The sequence below is a fragment of the Alexandromys fortis genome, unplaced genomic scaffold (genome assembly GCF_014885135.2).
Source record: "Alexandromys fortis isolate MF-2015 unplaced genomic scaffold, M_Fortis_MF-2015_v1.1 scaffold_45, whole genome shotgun sequence".
Lineage (NCBI taxonomy): Eukaryota > Metazoa > Chordata > Mammalia > Rodentia > Cricetidae > Alexandromys > Alexandromys fortis.
This window is the reverse complement of record NW_026067926.1, coordinates 11,117,961-11,140,329: the sequence shown is the minus strand read 5'-3', so window position 1 is coordinate 11,140,329 and position 22,369 is coordinate 11,117,961. Positions and strand designations below refer to the sequence as shown.

Sequence of the window (22,369 nt, the reverse complement as noted above, 5' to 3'; positions counted from 1 at the left end):
TTAAAGTCAGATGACTGCTTAACAATTTGCCTATAGGAGTATGACATCCATGTTAGATTATGATGTTGACTCTGTGAAGAAAAATACTCACTCAAAATTTCAGAGTAGACAAGATATGTTATTTTGCTAATAACCTAACGAGTTTATTACTTATTTGCCCTCCAAAGTCATTTGAACATTTTTATCAGTTATTGTGCTGGTTCTGAGAAAGACACAGGCCCAAAAGGAACTCCTCACAAATCAGTGAAAGAAATCCTAGGGTCTGGGGAATGGCTCAGTGAATAAACTGCTTGCTATACACGCATAAGGGCCTGAATTTGGATATCTAGCACCTATATAAATGCTGGATTGGCCGACTCAGAAGGACAAAGAGTTCCTGGATCATGCTGGTTGGCTAGACTAGCCCTATCAGCAAGCTCTGGGCTTAATTAATTGTAAGACTGAGTGAAGTTGAGAACAATCAGTGATGATTCCTTATGTCAGTCTCAAGCCTTCTCATGCGTGCTTATACACATGCATGTGTATCTGCCTGTGAACACACACATGTGCTTATACACTTATGAACATGCATACACAAAAGCCCTCATACTACATAAACATTAAAATATCTTTAAGTATTAAAATTATGAACAATATGGGACCTTTTGTGATAGAAATATGAATAAATACCTCTGAGTTCAAAATTAGCTCTTTGTTGAGTAGAGTTTGAAAGAGCTGGAAGGATGGCAGGAGCTAGTGACGGGCTTACTGAGAGCTGAGCCTACAACACTAAAATGGAAAGAAAGTAGACAGAGAATGTAGTCCTGAGGCCTGTTTAATTACTGTGAAGAGTTAGGCATACTTAGAACTATGAAGAAAAATAGCTGCTAAATAAATGTCTAACAGGAGTGGCATTCCTTGTCATTGAGGTCACATCTGGAGTCAGCCAATATAAAAAAGTAGGCCAGTAAATATATAAGGAAGGAAGATGCAGCATTTATGTGTTTCAGATACTTTGAAAAAGATATTATATATTGGGTTTTATTTATTATCTTAGTGTACTGTGATTAACTATGGATAGTTTATTATCCATATTTAATTTCTTAGTGAAAACCCTAGAATCTATAGTAAATATTTCAGTTCTACAAAATGACTGGGATAATGGTAGTGTCTATAAGATATGGGAACGGAAAATAAGGGAAAGCTTAACTTTAGACCAGTGGTTCTCAGTGTGGGCCCTGGCTCAGCAAGCCTGCATCATCTAAAACCTTGTTAGAAAACCATAATGCCTGCCCTTACTTGACCTGCCCAACACTTACCAAATTGGAAAATGTAGGGATGAGACCAGAGTCTGTTTCAAGAAAACTTCCAGGTGGTAACTTACTTTAGGAATGATCAATAAACTACACCTGTTGGGCTTAATCTGTTCCATAGTCTGTTTTGAGGAAACTCACCCATGCCAGTTTATACTATTTGTGGGTGCTTTTTTGCTATTGTGACAGAACTTAGGAGTTGCATCAGAAACATTACGAAATGAAAAGTCAGAAGCATTTATTCTATTTCCCTTTTAATAGAAAGAGCTTTAGAAGTCTTATGTCTGAATGTATAAGTACAAACTGGCTAATAGGTTTATCAAGAGAAAAAAGAAAAAAAGGAATTTTTATGATTTAAAAATTCTTATTTTTTTCCTTTTATTAGTCATGGGTGCCACATGAATGGGCCTTTCAGTTCAAGTCTCCTGACAGCTCCAAAGCCAAGGTCCTCGTCTGTGTCGCTGACTCACCATGTGGGTCTGAGAAGAGCTGGTAAGAAATAATCTTTTTTTTTTTTTTTTTAAGAGGCAAGATGTTGCTATTGTACAGACTGGCTTTGATCCCTTTGTGTCAAGGGCTCTTTCTACCGCAGCCTTTCAAGTATTTGGAACTATAGGTGTACATTACGTTGCTGACTTACAAATGATTCTTTATAAATATACCTGAGAATCCTCTAAGCATATGGTAATATAAATTCTTACCATTTCACACATTTTAATTTGAATATCATATAATGTGTTGACATGGTTAAGCTGTTTGTGCTGGTTACTATATTTGTCCATTTGTTAGTTCACTCAGCACATTTTGAACATCTATGTACTGTATAATTTTGATATGCATTCAGATAGAAAATAAGGAACTATTTTACTGACCTGAAAAAGTTGCAGATCCAGACAAAAAAGAATTTTTTTTCAGGAGAGTGTATTGATTTTGTAAAATTGTGGTAAAAATATTCAGTACTAGAGTAGAAAAATCTCTGATTATCCCCTGCCAAATCACTCTAACATAGTAATTCTCAACCTTCCTAATGTTGTGATCCTTTAGTGTAGTTTCCCGTGGTGGTGACCCCCAAACATAAAATTTTGTTGCCACTTCATAACTGTAATTTTGCTATTGTTATGAATTGTAATATAAATATCTGATATGCTGCCTCCTAAGCATTGGGGCGGGGGAGGAGTCATGACCCACAGGTTGAGAACCACTGTTCTAACAGGCTAGCTCTTAAACTAAGGATGAATGGGATGGGGAAATATCTCAGTAAGGAACTTAGTTCAGTCATCAGGTGGTTGTACACTGAAGAGGCAGGAGAAGCTTTGGGGCTCCCTGGCTATCCAGGCTAGCCCCAGGTCAGTGACACAACCTGCCTGTATAAAAGAAAAAAATCAAAAGGCTGGGCAGTTGCTGAAGAACAATACAAGAGGTTGATTGTTTTGGCCTCCATATGCACCGGCACACACACACATAGTCAGATACACATACATACATAAACATATCACATATAAACACACACATCACATATGCACACACATGCACATACAGAGAAATACATGCATAGATAACATAAATAAATAAAAATAGTCCAGATTAGAAATTTTTCATAACTCCCTGGATGAAAGACATTTTAAAAATACAAGATAGTGGGGGATGGAGCAATGGCTTAGCAGTTACAAACAATAGCTGCTCTTGCTGGAGACCTGGGTTAGATTCCTAGCACCCACATGACAACTCAGAGCCATCTGTAACTTCTACTCCAGGGCATCTGATGCTCTCTTCTGACTTCCATGAGCAAGAGGTACACAAATAGTATATAGACATATATGCAAGCAAACATCTTCAAGCATAAAATAAAATCTTAAACATTAAAAATTACTATATAGTAATAATGAAAACTTTTCAGTATTCTTATATAACAAAACTCTTTAATGCATGTTAAAATATAAATGTGAAGAGGCAGTAAAATATTACTGATAATCAAGAGATATAGGCACCAGAAACAGGAGATTTACATATGATACTGGATTTAACAATATTAAAAATAACAATGATGTTTCAAAGTAGAAGCCAAAATATATAGCTATTTCAGACAGAGAATTGGGATGCACAGGACTCAGTGGAACATCTAGAGCTGCATAACGCTCTGTCTTAAGTGAAAAGTTCTTGAGGACTTGCAACAGAAAGCAAAAGCCCTGCCCCTAAAAACAGAGATTAAAAGATCTTGAAACTGAATTACAGAGAAGGACCAAATGTGTAAAATGGGAACACCATAAAAGTTCTAAATATATGTGTAAATAATATTACATAGGAAAGGACAGTATGAAACAGTCTTCTAAATTTCAAAGAGAAATAGGAAATTCCCCAGAGGAATCAGGAAAAGATTATTTTCAAGGGAAAACACTAACACAATGACTTTAACAGAGACTCTAGAAGCCAAAAAATTTTGAAACAGTAAATAATAATAATAATAATAATCTCCAACGTTGACCTCTTTATCTAGTGCAGTAACTATGGAGAGTTACTTGTACAGAAATTGCTATCTACTGTTTTTAGCACACACATGTGCAGACGATGGCTGTATGTGAATGTGTTTGTGATATCAGTACAGCTAGAGAAACGTGTTTTATCTGTTCAGGAAAGAAGCTAGAAAGCAGTTTTCCTATATACCAAGGCTGAATGAATTTGTTGCTCACAAACCTCACTGAAATTCTGCAAAGTTTCTTAGATAGGATGAAAATAATTTACATCCAAATATGGAACTCCATAAATAAATGAAAAGCACCCTTTAGCCCAAGTAGGCAAGTATAAGGAAATCATTAATAACTAACAATAAGTTCTTCATAGCATTTTATAATGTATGTATAATAATAGCAGAAAAGGGTACAGAGTGGGTAAATAGATGTAAACGTGTAGGCTCCTAGACGTGGCTGAAACAAGGGAAAGAGTTATGACTGCACACAGACTAACACTTCACAGATCCATATAAGAGAGAAAAGCTAGCGTTGGTGGTAGAGAGGTATGATTTTAAAATCTGAACAATCCAAAGAATTCAGAAAAATAGGAATTGTGAAAAATGAGTTTCAAAATAGGTTAAAGACTTAAACAAGAAAGCTTTCATTTAAAAGAGGGGGAAGTGAATGGAGTTTTGTGAAAACGGTAAAAAAGGAGAACGTACAATTTTAGTGATTAAAACTTATTACAAAGGGGTGATAATTAAGAGAGTATGTTATTGACATAAATAGAGTCCAGTTTTTGGAAATAGAATTTAGAAATAAACCTTTACATTTATAGTCAGATTATTTTCAACAGAGATGCCAAGATGGCAGGAATAGAATGAAGTATTTTCATTTCTGATGCTGCTTGAAGTGGATATGTATGTGTAAAGGAATGAATTTAGAGCCCTGCTTTCTCAAAAACTATCTCAAATTGTGTTAAAGCACTTTTTTGATATGCTACCACTGTTGGAGAAAAAGAACCCATAGTTACATAATAGGGATGAAAATTGTCATAGCTAGTCTGGAAACCTCAAAATTTATAGCTAGAAACATGTGAGCAGGAGTTCTTCTAAAGATAACCCAAAAGGAAATGGGTCTGCTGTGGTTGTGCCTGTGCTTCCATGTCCATTACCACATTATTAACAAGAACCAAGCTACGCAAACAGCCTAATGTCAATGAGTGCATTAATACTTAAAGACGTGTGATAGCCACCATATACCTGTTTCATTGGATCTTTAATTCCCACCAAAGTATTAGCTCTGTGTACCTCTCCTCAGGTAAACCTTCATCACTTCAACTCAATGAGTTCACTAAAGATTCTGCCAATAATTTGAGAGACATGCTACTTGGTCCTGAAGGATTTTTCCTCTTCATTTTATTTGTGTTATTATCTTTACTGTGTTCTAGGCTGATTGAGTTGCAGAGATGTTAACGTTTTTTTCTCCATCGTGAAACTCAACACAACACCTGTGTTTGCTGGATGAGCTGGAGTTCCTAGTTTTTTATCTTTTAAAGGGGCCTGTCGTTGTGCTAGTATAATTTCATCAACTTGCTTAATGTTGTTAAGAATTTTAGTTATTCGGTATTAAATGTTATAAATTAGAAAAAATATCTAATACTTTGTCATGTGGACAATCAACCTTTTTTTCTTGAAATCACGGGCCTTTCACAAAATGTAAAGATCAAGACCTATTTGTACTTGAAAAATTTGTGCTGCACAGTGCACATTTAAAGGAATTCTCAATATTTATGTGTTCTTATTCCAGAGGCTGATAACTACTTATTGCTTAGTAGTAATTAGTGATGACAAATACAACACCTACTCCTTAAATTCTTAGACTGCCTCAAAGCCCAGCATAGATAGAAATGTATTATTTAATTGAAATTTTTTTCTTTTAGCAGGCAAATGCTATTTATGAAAACTCAAAACACACATAGTAAGTAAATACATAATTATTTATATGTCCTCTCTCTTAATTTTTAGGTGCTTTGCCTTGCCTGAGTCTTGTGAATTCTCCAAGCCATGTACCAGTGTCTGCTGGCTCTCTAACTAATCGATCACCCATAGACTTTCCTGATACTGCTGATTTCCTTACAAAGCCAAGTATTATTTTGCAGAGATCACTGAGCAGTGTACCCAATGCAGCAGATATCTACCAGTACCTTAGAAACCCTGATAGCAATCTGTGTAGCAGGTAAGTCCCTAGCCTCCTTATTTCTGTTTCAGTATATAGGTTCTCTTGAAAGGTATTGGCTGTTCCCTGATTCTGTATTATAAATGAAGGGTGGATTAAGACTGTATCCCTTATATTTAACCTAGTAATTTTTTAGTATGATTAAACATTTTTCTCAGTTCAGTGCTATTAGGTTACAGATAAATAATCTCCTTCAATGGTGAAACCGGTTATATTCTATTCCTTATAACATTTTAGTAAACAGAGTTATTTGATATACATTACTTAGTGCTTATTTTGCAGTCCTTTGTTGATTTGGTGTTCTTATTTTGTCTCCAATAGAGATGCAGGTTTTATCTTAAACCCTAATGTTGATTTTCAAAAACTTATTTCCTTTAACAACACAAAGTAACCTCCTAGAATAAAATCATTCAGGTTTATGCACAGATTAGTATATTAGGATATGTTACAGTTGGGATCTTATTTAAAAAGTAGACAATCCACTAATTATATTCAGATAAAAATCTTTATTTATCGTATACATTTATCTATTTTATTCTATAAGCTGTGGACATCAAATATTCAAATATGTTTCAACATGTGAACCCGAAGGTACAGACCGCCACAGTGGAAAATCAGGTGAGATTGCATCAATCATATGTATTTGAGTTCAAGGATACAGTGGTTTTTAACTTTCACATACCTAGTTTTACGTTTCTGGATTTTTGTTTTTCATGGTGCTGGGGATGAAACTCAGAGAGTCGCATTGTACTGAGTGAATACTCGACACTGAGCACATCCCAGGTCACATTTCTCCTTCTGCACAGTAGAGAAAAATACAGCATTTTTACTTATTCTTCAGGAACTCCTAAGAATGACAGTGGACAGATAGCGGGCACAATTTGAAGAGTAAGAAATGTGTTGTATAGATGAATATAGTCTTTGTTTATGGTTAGTATTGATACTAGTGAAATTAGTAATGTTGAAACTTGCACTACAGAGTTGATGTTTTCTTGAAAGGGATTACATACCTTCAGACAGGAATGCAGTTGATGAAATTTTATCTTTTAAAAAAATTATCATCATAGAAGTTATGAACTCTAGAAGGCTATATACCCCTGGCAAAAGGGATCACAGTGAAATAGGCTCTTATCAATTCCTTCTGGACTATAAAGTTCATTTTTTGTTTGTTTTGTTTTTGTGTGTGTGTTTTATTTTTTCCAGACAGGACTTTGCTGTAGCTTGGAGCCTGTCCTGGTACTCGCTCTGTAGACCAGGCTGGCCTCAAACTCACAGAGATACCTGCCTCTGCCTCTCGAGTGCTGTGATTAAAGGCATGCACCATCACTGCTCGGCTTAAAATTTATTTTTAAAGTATATGACTCAACAGTTTTTAAATTATTTGTTTATTTAATTTAAATTTTAAAAGGTTGTTTAGAAGCAAAAGTGAACTGTGACTAATCCTTCATACAGTCTCACAAAAGCAGAGGTAAAACCTCCCAGCTTACTCTTAGATTTATGTTACTTGAACATCATATCCGCACAGAATCATTACAATAGGCAATGAAGTATTATCTCTTATGTACATAGACATAAAAATTCTTAACAAAATTCTATCAGACTAAACTTAGCAATGTAAAAATGCCCCCCCCCATGGTCAACTGGTACTTCAAAAAGGCAAGAATCATGGGATAGCCAAGGGTTAGTCATATACACCAAAGTATTGAAATATAGAGGAGCAAAAGAATCATATGATGTACTCAAGAGATAGAGAAAAAGAAAAGTTAAAAACTTTTTGTGGTTAAAACAAAGCTTGTAATAACTAAGCAATTCCTTAGGTTGATAAAAGGTATATTTACACATAACACCCTTAATGAAAAAGAGGTAGTTAATATTATTTTTAAATTTTTTATTACATTTATTTTTTATGTTGCTGAAGCTTGAACCAAGAGCCGTGTGAACACTTGGCAAGGGCTCTTCCACTATGCTACATTCCCAGCTCTCTTAACTTTTAGTGTGTGTGTGTGTGTGTGTTGTGTGTATGTAAGTATGTGTATGAAGCACATATGTGAAGGTCAGAGACAACTTTTACTAATAGGATCTTAAACTCAGGTCATCAGGCTTAGCAGCAAGCACCTTTATCTACTGAGACATCTTGTTGACCCAGTGAACATTTTTCTTTTTATATTTCTTAATACTGTTTTTATAGTATTAACAATATATAACAATAATATTTTGTTATTTTAAATTATATATACATATATATGGAATGCAAGTGCCCATAGAGGCCAGAAGTATTTGTTAGGGTTACAAGTTGTTGTGAGCCTCCTAAATGACTGTGCTAGGAACTACAAGAACAGTATGCTAACCCAAAATTGTTCTTACTGGAGAAACACTGTTGTTTTCCAGCTCATTAACAACTGAGGAGGATGTTTGTTCTTTACAGTTCTGTTCAGCAGTATACTAATGGTTTAGTAAGAGAAATGAGAAAGAAAAATAAATGAAGGCATCCATAATCTAAAGAAATATTTATTCATATCATTATCTATGAATTATCTATCATGATCTATCTAATAGAACATTCTCTATCATGATCTATTCATAGATCGGTCTTTTCATTAGAAACTGTAACACATGCACACACACTCCCTCCCCCCCTTCTAAAACTGCTAGAATCAAACAAGTTTAATTCAACTCTGCGTCTTCAGGTTAGAAACAAACTGTTAGAAAAAAAACTGAAGCTAAGAAAATATTTCATTCAAAGTAGTATCAAAAAGAATAAGGTAGCTAGAATAATCTAACAGAACAAGTAAAAGAAAACATACACCAAAAATTATGAAACATTGCTGAGACAATACCTAAACAGATAGATATTTAATAGCATTTGAAAACTCAGTAGTATCAAAATGACAACTCTCCCAAATGGATAAAAACCAGTTTAATACAATCTTTCTAAAATTTCAATCAATTTTTATTTTAAGGGGTGGAAATTGAAAAGTAAGATGTTAAAGCTTATGTAGAAGTACATATGGCCTACAGTAGAAAATATGAGCTTGAGATGTTTGATGTAGGCACAGAGATGAAGTTCCTGGGTTGGTGGAATAGAACTGAGGATCCAGGGGGAGAGTCTTGCATTAATAGTCAACTAATTTTGACAGGTAAGCCAGCACTGTCGAGAAAGGAAAGGATGACTTTGTCAACAGTTAGTGCTGGGATATCCACTGGCCAGGAAAGGAACTTGAACTCTTTACTACATGCTTAAAAAGTAACTTAAATCACGGTGTAAAAAAAACATTTCGGAGATGACGAGACTGTTCTAAAAGTGGATTATCATGATAGTTGTGTAACCTTACATTTACTCAGAATGTTTAGTTGTATGCTTAGAGTACAGGCTAAAATTTCTTTTGTTTTCCCAAAATTCAGATACTAAAACACTGACCCTCAATGTGATTAGAGTTTGGAAGGTAATCAGATTATGAAGGTGGAGCTCTCAGAAGTAAGATTATTTCTCTTAAAAGGGGCTCACTAGAACTTGGTGGCTTTCTTTTCTACTGTGTGAGAAACTGCCATTCTAACACCTGAGAGAACTTTCTCAGAACTCCCTCCACTGTATTGGGACTCCGCCTTACTTCTTGGCCACACCCTATAAGAAATCAACTTCTGTTGTTTATAAGCCACCCAATGTAAGGCATTCTGCTCTGGTGTCTCCCACTGACATCATAGATTTTAATTGCATACCATTCCACTTATACAGCTTTTTAGGATATATATATATACACAATACACACATATACATATGTATATAAAGTATATATGATATATATGATACACACACACTTTTTAAAAACTACTTCTCCTAGTTCTCTGGAATGATGAGTCTCAGTGGGCAGATTCCCACATGTGTACTTTCAATGTGAGTGCAGTAAGAGTTGGCCAGGATAGCAGTCATATGAAGTATTACTGTGCTGAATATTTTTTTATTTCTTGTTTAAGATGATAATCAGGCTTCCAGATGTTCATGAATTTCACATTCCACCTATATAGTCATTTCTATTTCCCACCAGAGCACAGGGTGGTTTATGCTCTAGAAACTCAATTGAAAACATTTCTTCTAACTTGAACTTCAAATGACTAAATATTTCATGGTATAAATCCTAATTATAAATGTTCTCTGAGATTAGAGGACTATAATTTTATATCCGAGTACTTTGGAATTTTTAAAAATTATTTTTTTCATTTATTAAAAGTATACTTTCTAAATATCAAATAATGTAGTTTGATTACAGTTTTCCCTTCCTCTACTCTTTCCTGTTCCTCCTTCCCTCCCCTCCCTTCCTGTCCAGATCCACTCCTTTTCAGTCTCTCATTAGAAAACGAATAGGCTTCTAAGAGATAATAACATAACAAATGAAACATAATATATGATAAGAGATAATAAAGTAACAAATGTAACATAATATATGATAAGACAAAAACTAACATTTGGATTTGGACAAGACAAGCAAATAGAAAAAGAGCCCAAGATAAGATATAAGAATCAGAGACCCATTCCTTAGCACACTTAAGAATTCTATAACAATTCTAAACTGGAAGTCATAATATATATTCAGAGGCCCCAGAAGGCCAGTGCAGATACATGCACATCCTATCCATGATGCCTTAGTCTGTGAGTTCATTTGAACTTTGTTCATGTTGATTTTAGAGGGCTTTGTTTTCTTGGTGTAGTCCTTCCCCTCTTTCTGCTTCCTTTTCCACGGGATTCCCCAAGGCCTGAGGGGAGTGATTAGATGGAGGTGTCCATTTTGGGGTGAGCTTTCCAAGGTCTCTTCCTTTCTGAATAATGTCTGACTGTAGGTCTTTGTATTTATTCCAGTCTGTGCAGGGGAAGCTTCTATGGTGATGGTTGAGCAAGGCACTTGTCTTTGTATATATCGCAATGTCATTAGGAGTCATTTTATTGCTACATTAAAAAAATAGAACCAGTACTAGTTGGTTTTATCCTAAGTTCTTAGGCTATCTAGTTTCTGGTTCTTGGTTACCCACGCACATTGGGTATGGGTTCCATCTGATGGAGTGAGCCTTAAGTCAAATTAGATACTGGTTGGTTATTTCCACAAGCCTTGTGACCCATTGCCATAGAATATCTTGCAGGAGGACACTATTGACCATCCAACAGTTTGTGGCTGGGTTGTGTTTACATTTCTCTTCTGGTAGCATGCAGAGTACCTTCCTGTACCAGAAATTGTAGGCATAGGGGTAAAGGGCCTATGAATGCAATGGCATTCAATTCATGTTCAATGACAATGAGTTGTATAGGTGTTGTCATCAGCACCAAGGCCTCTCTTTACGTTTATGGAGAGCAAACTTATAGTCTTGGCCTGGGTTGTTTGGAGGTTCCCATGAGACTCCTTTGGCCAACCACTCAATGAGATGTAACCTAATCCTGGTACTGGAAGCTTCATTTGATATCAGGAGATGACCAGTTAGGGCTTTTTGTTTCCCCCATTATTTGGCAATTTTATTTAGATCACCTTCAAATATGTATATATTTTAGGAAGCTTCTACTGTATTTGGTTTCCATACTACCCCTCAAATGGCCCTTAATTTTAGATGTTTTCTCCCTCCCTCCCTCATCTACATCTTCCACCCACGTCTCTCTTCCTGCTCCCAATGTGCTTCTCCTGTTTCTCCCCGTATCCATCTATAACTCTGTCCCTTTCCTAGTGAGATCTATCTGCACCCCTTAGACCCTTACTCTATACTTAACCTCTATGGATCTGTGGATTATAGCTTGGTTATCACTGACATACAACTAATATCAACACAGAAGCGAATGTATTCTATTTTTGTCTTTCTAAGTCTAGGGTACCTCACTCAGGATGATTTTTTCCTACATTTACATGAAAAAGAATCATGATTTCATGGAGTATTGATCAGATTTACAGTACTAGACAGCCCTTCTCATGGAGGGGGTTTTAAATGCGATCAGAAATGATTACTTGTCCACCATAAGTCATAACACTATTCCAGCAGTGCATCTTGCCTGGTGGGTTGTTATTGTAGTTTATGGAGTTCACAGCTGGGTTAGACCCCTGATAACTTTTCTCCTCCAGCAGCCTACATCGTACCTTCTGTCCAGCAGGGAAGAAGTTTCCAGCTCAGTTCCAAGATGAGTATTTCAGCAGTAGGGTTTTGCATTTAAAAAGCAACAGTTTGAATCCAACTTGTAGAGTATCATTGTAGCTACTGCCCTCATTTACCAAGAATATGTGACTATTATAGACCCCTTTACTATACTCTTGCCAGCACTGCGGGTATTCTGTAGTTGACTTGATAACTGAGGTGGGTACTAGGTGTCAAACAGTGGGAGCCATAGAGCCTGGATACACTGGATGAAGAAGTGGTTCTGGTCCTAGGCAGGCTGGAAGAGGACAGTAAGGTATCAGCACCTTCTTCAGACATGTACACAGTTGGAGTTGCATGACTTGTATAGACTTTTCCATGTAGCATTTTGAGCCATGATTGACCATGGGTGACTGAAGTTGGAAAATGAGGCTTCAGATAAAGAGACACTAATGAATTTTAAATTTTACTTTTAAAATAAATGTGTTTTATTTGGAAAAGTAGTATTTTACAAACAATAGTATTTTCTGATCCTAAATTAATGAGTTTGCTATTCAGTATGTTAGGCACAAAATTCACTAGTTTTTAAATCGCTTACTATGTTTAACATCTGACATCGGATTAGTTACTATCAACATTTATAGGGAACTTGACATTAAGTTTAAGTATAAACATCAGGCTTTAAAACTCCTTCTAAAGTTTAACTTCATGAGTATTTTTTAAACTCCCCCCCCCCATGAGATATAGTATCTCTCTAAATTGCCCATCTTGGCCTCAGCTTAGTGACCAGCCTCTCTGTTAGCCGGGCTCAATGAGGGCACCTCAAAACTCTGAAAAGCCAGCATCCTGGCTTATGCCTATAACTCTAGCACTTGGGAGAGTGAAACATGAGGCTTGCTGTGAGTTCAAGGCCCACCTAGAGCTACATATTAACAATTTTAGGCCAGCTGGTGCTACAAAGTGAGACATACACACCCAACACACAAACAGAAAATCTAGTTTCACTTTTAAAACAACTAGGCCTATAGTATGGATGAGGTGAGGAATTGCTAACTGAGGTGAGACTGGGTAGTTTAGTGAGATGCCATCGTAGTAAATAAACAGAACAAAAGATTTACAGTCCTGTGTATTGAAGAACACACAGATCGGGAGTTTAAAGCTCGATGAATTTTTATACATTGTGTAATCTGTACCCAGATTTAGAAACTAAATGTTATCTTAAAATTTCCCTTTATGCACCCTTGAAGCTGTACCCCCTAAGGTAACGATTTCCCTGTCTTTCAGTGCTCATGTGTACCACTCATGCATATCATTAATTTTTTTAAAGAATTTATTGTGTTTGTGAATAATGACAGGTTGGGGGTAGGGAGACCTTCATATCATGGTGTGCATGTGGGGATCAGACTGCTTTGTGGAGTCAGTTCTCTTTTTCCACCTTCATCTGGGTTCCAGGATTGAACTCAGGTTGCCAGACTGTGTCACAGTCACCTTGACTGGCATTGCCATCTCTCTGGCCCAAATACCAGTTTTGAGACTTTTAAAAAGAGCATCTCATAAGGAGAATAACAGGGTATATGGACTTTCCCCCTGCCTTTCTTCATTGATCATTTTATGTTTAAGAATTCACTCACATTGTATATAATTGCATTTATTCTTGTTACTTACTAGTGTGTGAGTCCACCACAGGAAAATTACCCATTAACAGTATTATAAATACTGGTTATCTACTGAGGTTACTCTGCTTTTCCATGGAACTTGAGAAAAATAATATTATTAATCAAAAAAGAAGAGAAATAACTAGAAGTTTTACATGTTGCTTAATTGCATTGACATATAGTTAAGATTTTTGAATTTTTGTATCTGAATCTCATATGAGGATTGTTTATACCAAATTGGCAAGAGGTGTCTGTTGATAGGGACTGGCCTTTTCTGTTTCTCACTTTTATAAAGCTATCTGGCCCTTTCTGTCACCCATAAATAGATATGTGAACTGAGTCCCAGATATGAAGTGCTTGTGCTCTCTGAGCACAAGACCCTACACAGAGTCAGCAATCTAGAGCTTGATGATATGAATAAGTGTTTTAAACTGAATGGCATTGTGCTTCACTGTCAGAATAGTTTTAAGTCAGTGACCAGTTTTTGTAATAAAGCTGCATATTTAAGACACATTCTGTTTCTATTTATTGCTATGTATGCTTTTTGAAAGGTGAAGAAGATAACACTGTTTTCACTAAAGAACCACTCAACATTGTGGAAACTAAAGAAGAAACAGCGAAGAAAGACTGCAGGGAATTATCGTTGGAAGGTGATAGTCACCTAATGGAAGAGGCACAGCAACCAAATGTAAAGGATAAGCTTTCAATATCATTATGTTAAGGTGAAATATGATATGAGTTAGTACTGGCTTCATTATTTTTGTACAGAACATAATTATCAATGTAATAGCATTTTAATTTTTTTCACTGGGAAGTCACAATTACTGAAATAATGCCTGGGTCATAAAACATAGTTCTAAGCCTATCATCTAGGAACAACAAAGATTCACTTTTGTGGGAATATTTAGTTTTTTAGTAGATATATTTCATTCGGTTATTGCTTAATTGTGTTTAAATAGACCATATGTGTAGTCATTAAAAAACAAAGAATAATTATTTTCATGGGCTTGTGGCTCAGTTGGCAAAGGTACTTGCTGACAAGCCTGATGATCTGAGTTTGATCCCTGGATCCACATGATGGAAGGAGAGAACTCTGACTCTGAAAAATTATTCCCTGACTTCTACAGACACACAGTGTGCTACACATGTGAATGTGCACACACAAAATATACAAAATAGAACAGTTACTTCTAGTGGTACCATTTTTCTAAGTTCAGTGTGTAAGTTTGTGGGACAAAATCCTGTTCATGTACTTGGGATACTATCCTAGTAAGAAGTACTGTAGTGAGACAAAGTTTTTTCCATTATACTTTGCTACATATAATTTCTAAAATGAAAATAATGGATTTTAGATTTACATAGTCATTTGGAAATAAAATGCTTACTTATCTAACTAAAGTATCATCAGCCTTCTGTTGCGAAGAAGACATGCTTAAAGTTTTCTCAAGATCGCTTTTAACAAATAGACAAAATAGAAGGCAAAATAAAAGAATATTTGAAAAAAAACACTACAGAAAAGAGGGCTAACTGTTAATATCCTGTTCTAAGCATTCTCTCTTAGATGTTAGAAATATGTGTGCTCACATACATAACATACAATAATGGTCCTTTAAAAAGTGCGAGGCCAGCCTGGTCTACAAGAACTAGTTCCAGAACAGGCTCCAAAGCTACAGAGCCCTGTCTCGAAAAGAAAAAAAAAAGCTTTTATATTGACTGATATATTGAAATGATAATATTTTAGATATATTGGTTTGAATAAAATAGATGACTTACGTTCACTAAAAACCAAATATCTGTAAAAGATAAAGTTGTTTTTTCTCCTGTGTTTAGATTGACCAGGAAGTATTACTGGACCCGATGTTAGTAGAAGATTATGACTTGTTAATAGAGAAGATGAGCAGCTGGAATTTTCAGATTTTTGAGCTTGTAGAAAAGATGGGAGAAAAATCAGGAAGGATTCTCAGTCAGGTTTGTTTTCATATCTCTATTATTATAAATTTTTCTCATATGTTTATAAAATCAAAATCTAAATCTTGATACTAGTTTAAGTACAGATTCTGAAATTTAAATGTCATTAAATTTATCTTTCAGGTAGCCCTCAAAACATGCAGCTAAGTATACATATATATGTATATATGTGTGTATTATATATTATTATAAGTATATAAAAATTAAAATCATTGATTTGACTATACTAATAGATTTAATTTAGGCTAGCATAGTAATAAAGATTTACTTTTTCTTACTCTTCAGGTTTGAAAGGACCTGAAAGATGATTTAGTTCTAACTAACTACTGAAATGCAAACTTCATTTTTTATCTGCCCCCCATCTTCAGACCTTGGCTGAATAAATAGTTCATCTTATAAATGAACCAAGAGTCAGAGTTCACCTAATCAGTCTTTGCATCGCTTGGCCTTCCTAATGTAATTCCTTTAATATCCTATCTGTGAAATTCAAAACTTAAAAGGATACCATGTGACAAATATGAGATCTTTCCATTGAATTTTTTAGGGCCAAAATTTTGATAAATATTTTTTTGCCTTTTTTAACACTTGAGAAATAAGTAGAATTTACAATGTCTTTCAGTAAATTTGGAATAAAAAACTAAAGAGAAGTCAGCAAAATATTTTTAGTTGGGACATGATGCATGTGATAAAATTTCTTTGCTTTTTCTTCCTTTTTATTGTTTGGTAAAAATAATTTTTGAGAAGTTCACAATGAACTAACTTAGAAATATGCACTGAGAGATTTGGAGAGATGGCTTGTGATTAAGAATGCTTTCTACTCTTCCAGAGGACCTGAGTTTGGATCCCAGTTCCCTTGTCAAATGGCTCATAACTACCTGTAAAGTTAGCTCCAGGGGATCCCACAACCTCTTCTGTCCTCCACAGGAACCTTTACATCACATATTTGACGCCCTCCTGCCCAAACAAGTATAAGTAAAAAAAAAAATGTTGGACCTGGTGCCACAGTATGTAATTGCAGTTACTTGAGAGGCAGAATCAGGAAAATCTCAAGTTCAAGGCCAGCCTAGACAACTTAGTGAGACTCTACTCTGAAAACCAATATGGACTGTGTTCATCACTCATTGAATAGAGTTCTTGCCTAGAATGTGGAGGCCTCAGGGTTCAATCCCAATACCACAAGAAAAATAAAATATATGCATGGTTATATTCCTAACTATATCACAAACCAAACTACAGAGACATTCAGATTTTTAAAGTGAGTTTCATTTTATTTTACATTTAGGTTATGTATACTTTATTTCAAGACACTGGTTTATTGGAAACCTTTAAAATTCCCACTCAAGAATTTATGAACTATTTTCGTGCATTAGAAAATGGCTACCGAGACATTCCTTGTGAGTATTGGCAAGTACCTGGTTGAGTTCATAACTTCTTGTCTTTCTCTTCAGATAAGCCTGTAAATAATTTTTGAAATACACATTTGAGAAATTTTTAAATAGATATTTTTGAAGAATATTATGTCTTATTACCTGGTGTTAACTGACTTGTTGATTGTGATATTTGTACTCTAAACCTTCCTTCATATAAATTTATTATACATAAAGTGGATTATAATATTGACACTCATTTATATCCAGTTTTCTTCACTTAAATATTGTATAGTATGTATCGTATCATTTTGTGTGGATGTATGTGTGTGGATGTGCACTTGTGTTGTGGGTGTGCACATGCATGTGTAGGACAGACTGAGGTCTACTTTTCTCTGGAGCTCATCAACTAGCCAATGCTCACTGGCCAATGAGTCCCAAGGATCTTTCTGTCTCTGCCTACTCCAGCACCGGGTTAGCAAGTATGTACCACAGAGCTTGGCTTTTTTTTTTTTTTTTTTTTTTAAATCTGAGATCTTGGGATCAAACTCAGGTCTTTGTGGTTGCAAAGGAAATATTTTACGAATGGAACCATTTCTTTAGCCCAGTATACAATCATGTATATCAGTTTTTTTAGTCTTATATTTTTAAGTATTAAGGAACGTTAAAACAACAATTTCAGAAAATTGTTCATTTAAAAATATTACCCATAATTTTTTATTTTAAACTGTGTTCTGACTTATGGAATGACTTAATTTTATACTGAATATGATTGGAATTACATGTTAGGAAATGTGTATATCTTTATGTATTAGACCTTTTTATAGTTCTCTTCATATGAACAGATTAGTAAATTTTTCCTAAATTATCATAACTAATAATACTGCTTAATAGTTTAATGTGAGGTACTCAATCTTTAATTTTCATTTAATCTTTATAGAAACCTAAGAGATGATTATTTCTCAGTTTTTGGCAAAAAAAAAATAGGTATGCAGACTATATAACTGTTCAGTGAGCAAAACTATTTTTTTCTATGTGTGTGAACATGCCTGTGTGTACACAAAGAGACTAGAGGATGACTTTGGGTATCCTCTGTGTCACTGTCTTTCAGACAGGGCCTCTTACTGGAGACTAGGCAAAGTCTCACAATCCTCTCTTCTTAGCCGCCCACCCTCACCAAAGTACTGGGATTATAGTTCACATACAGTTATGCCCACCTTGTCACTTGGGGCCTGGGATCTGAACTCAGATCTTCATGATTACATGAAGTGCTCTTACCCACTGGGCCATCTTTTCTGTTCCTAAAACTTTTCTATATTGTGTCTCCATAATCCAGATACCATATGTTGTAAAAGCCACGAAATAGAAATCTCAATAATTTTTGCCTTCCCTTTCTGTTCTTTGGACTTTTAATGTGTCTTTGTATTTTATCTAAAAACACTCATTTTTTTTTAAAAAAAAAGTTTTTAATGTACTGAGATACCTTAAAAATAAAATATAATTAGGGAAAATTCCTTTAATATGTCTTACTCATTGGGATATAGTATAACTAGAATTTTTCTCACTTTTCAAACATCTTATGCCAAACCTAATCAGTATGATTCTATAATAAAGTATTTTGGTAATTTCAGATCATAATCGTATACACGCCACTGATGTCCTACATGCTGTTTGGTATCTGACAACACGACCAATTCCTGGCTTACAACAGAGCAACGATAATCATGAAGCAGAAATCGAAGCAGGTACTTATTCCTACAAATCTTTAATTACTTAATTAGAAAAAATAAATCAAGCTGTCTTATGTAGTAGTCTTTAATCTCTAAAGTTTTTCTTTAAGTAAACTTTGGAACACATAAAAGATTGTGTAAGTTACAGTGTTTTACATGACAAAAATTTTAACCTGTTATCATCTTAAGAACTAGATTATGATCCAGAACTAATATATGCAACATGTTCTTTTTTCCCATTCTACCAATATAACAATTATTATTTTAATGTTATTATTAATAATAACCATTGGATATTTTGATATTTTTTGTTTCAGGTCAACTATATATGCTTAAAATGCACAGTAATACCAAACCAAAGGAAGCATTTAAGTGATACTTAAAAATATTCACAAACATTGCAATTTAAGTCCCAAAAACTTAATACTGTCTTTCATCATAAATATCATTCTTTAAATAAGCTCCATGTATTAAAAAGTGCCTTCATCTCTTATTTGAACTTATAAAAGAGTGAAATACTCTAGTAAGCTACATGTACCAGAGTAGAGTTTGTATGGATACAAAATTTGCGCATTCTGTGGTCTATTTTATTCCTATCTGTTACATTGGTGAGATAATGCTGAGTAGCTCCTATTGACTAATAATAAGTAATGAGTGGGTGCTGGAGCGATAGCTCAGAAGTTAAGAGCACTTGCAGTTCTTGCAACACTCCTGTTGGATGGCTCATAGTTCAGCTTCAAGGGTTCTAGGGAGTTAGGGGCTCTAAGCGCCTATTGAGATTTTCACAGCAAAATGATGGATAGCTGATGAATTTGAAAATCTTACCTATAGGGATCTTTTGAGTTCTGATGGCAAATTTAAGTACATCTGAATACTAAATCTTCACACACACACACACACACACACACACACACACACACGACACAATACTTTAAAGCTGTGGATTTTATGTGCTACCCAGAGTATGAAAACCATATGAAAAGTTTTCCACTTGTATAAGTTGCATTTCAGACCAATCCATCAATGCTTATGGTATTTTTTTACAAATAGCTGTCCTTTCTGGAGCCTCTGTAGGCCACTGAAAATCAAGCTATCTTCCTCAGATAGCTGTTCTCCTTTTGGTAATAGTTCCTAGATTATTATTGTATTTTGGTGCATTTTGAAAACTGATCATGGGAACTAAGTTACAACATATTGTACTTAGTGCCCACTGATGATCGGCTTCCTTTATTCATACTTATGACTTCCTGGGAAAGTTTCTGGTACCAGCTAACTGAAGGAGGACCAAAAGGCCAGGCTTACTGGTGGATCTTAGTCTGTGCCTTCTGAAAGTAGATGAGTAGAGCTTTATAGGCTCAGACAAGGGAGTCTGTTGACTGGATAATGGGAATTTTTTAAATTTACCAATGAAAAGTGTGTTAAGCAAGAAGTCTTGTACACTTGGTCTAGAAAGGGAGACATTTAAAGGAAAGGATCTGTACTCATTTTTAGTCAGTGGCTAACAGATTTAGAAAGAAAAAGATTAGAAATTTGTCCAGAAGGAAGGAGTTCTAGGGGTTTGTGTATAGAACTCAGTGGGCACTGAATGATGGATATTAGCTTTGTGGTGTCTTAGTTAGAGTTTACTATTACTGTGAAGAGACATCCTGACCACTGCAACTGTTGTGAAGAAAACATTTAATTGGGGTGGCTTGCTTTTAGTTTCAGAGGTTCAGTCCATTATCATCATAATGGGGAACATGGTTGTGTGCAGGCAGACATTGTGCTGGAGCTGAGAGTGCTACATCTTGCAGGCAACAGAATATCAACTGACTGTCACACTGAGGGAAGCTGGAGAAAAAGAGACCTCAATACCCGCCCCTATTGTGACACACTTCCTTCAACAAGGCCATACCTCCTAATAGTACCACCCCCCTTTTGACGGCTATTTTCTTTCAAACCACCACTTCTCTATTTACACAATACACCTAGACACGCATGCATGCACACATGCACGTGCATAACACACACACTCACACAACCTAATTTTTGGAGAAACTTGACAAAGAAAATTACCTAACGGTATTTACTGTGGCGGTTTTCAGTAATTAAGTGGATGAAGTGCTGTCTTCCTGTGATCATTATCAGTCATGTGTGTGTCTGTAATGCCCCCCCCCACCTACCCCAGTTATCATTCAGTAGGCTTAGGAATACAGCAACAAAGATAGTAGGAGTAAGGTATATTATGGGCTCTAGGCAATTACTGAATTTTTATTTCACTTTGCTTTTTACATTTTTGTTGTTTATTTTTCACATTAACACAGTATCTATATACCGAAGATGGTCCCTGAACGCCCAAGTGCTGACATGTAAAGGCATTAGAATTTTTAACCAATTTTTTAGTTTAATAGGGATATGTTTTGCCATTTGATTTTTAAAACTTAAGAGGGAACCTATAATGGATATAATACAAGAAAATGTTCAAGATAGTGACTTGATATTAATAATTAGAGTCTTTTTAGTAGCAGTTTGCTTACTACATAATCCATGTCCATATATTCATTTTGTTTTTACAATTGTTTTTAGAAGTGTTAGAATACAGTTTTTTAAAACTCAGTATATAGTTAAAACATTAACAGTATGAAAATAATAAATACTTTAAAATTATCATTAATGTATTAAAGTCATGTTAAAAATATTGTGATAATTGACTCAAATTATGATTAAGAAGTCATTTAGACTTTGACAAGCATTATTTCTGACGAAGACAACCAAGGATGTCTCATAACTTTTATCTTTGGTTTTATGTGCTCTCTACTGTGTCTTTTATATTTTGTAATTTATTCAAATGATTTTGCAGAAATGATAGCCTGAACATGTAGGCTTGGCTAATAAACAAAAGAGGCAGCAGGTGAGGTGCTGAACTGGAAGCGCTCTGAGGGAGAATGTGCTGTTTCTGCTCCCTGAGCAGCTCTCAGTGTCTCAGGCCATTTCATGTTCAGGCATTTTGTTCTGTTCCATTGTAAAGAACTCCGTGGAAGGGAAACGAAGGGAAAGAAATTGTAATTAAGGCAGCATATGGAATAATTTTTGAGGATGAGAGTTGAAAAGCAGTGTCTGTGTTGAGGAGCTTAGTGTAGTGATTATTAAATTTCTACATGTTATATTGTTTTTATAATCAAATTTTATTTTCCGGCTTTGTCCTGTTAGATCTTTTTCTATATCTATTATTTATATTTAAAATTTTTGTTAATTTTTTCATTCAGTATATTTTGATCAATTTCTTTCCCCTCCTCTAATTCCTCCTACGGCCTTCTCTCAAAAAAAAAAATTTGGGAAAACATCAACAAAAAATAAAATAAAGAACTTAAAAAAGAAAATTAGACAAAAAATAGCAAAACAACACACACACACACACACACAAAACAAAATGTAGAATCTGTTTTGTGTTAGTTAGCTACCTTTGGGCATGGGGCCTGCCCTCAAGTGTGACTGATATACAGCCACTGACACACCACTGGAGAAAAATGATTTTCCTTTTTCCAGAAGGTATCAGTTGCTTGGTCTTTTTGGTTAGGGGTGGGACCTTGT

At 35.1% G+C, this 22,369-nt stretch overlaps 2 protein-coding genes across 6 annotated transcripts in view; one reads left to right on the top strand and one right to left on the bottom strand.

Moving 5' to 3' along the window:
- Positions 1–22,369, bottom strand: part of Cyp2r1 (cytochrome P450 family 2 subfamily R member 1) — a 700,872-nt gene that overhangs the window by 639,267 nt on the left and 39,236 nt on the right. The window lies entirely within an intron of this gene.
- Pde3b (phosphodiesterase 3B) overlaps positions 1–22,369 on the top strand; it is a 141,033-nt gene that overhangs the window by 107,375 nt on the left and 11,289 nt on the right. The window contains exons 6-12 of the mRNA XM_050143153.1: positions 1,678–1,784; positions 5,767–5,977; positions 6,522–6,595; positions 14,286–14,422; positions 15,565–15,702; positions 16,985–17,096; positions 18,701–18,814. Of these exons, the coding sequence (XP_049999110.1) occupies positions 1,678–1,784; positions 5,767–5,977; positions 6,522–6,595; positions 14,286–14,422; positions 15,565–15,702; positions 16,985–17,096; positions 18,701–18,814 (893 nt within the window). The remainder of the gene's footprint in view (positions 1–1,677; positions 1,785–5,766; positions 5,978–6,521; positions 6,596–14,285; positions 14,423–15,564; positions 15,703–16,984; positions 17,097–18,700; positions 18,815–22,369) is intronic.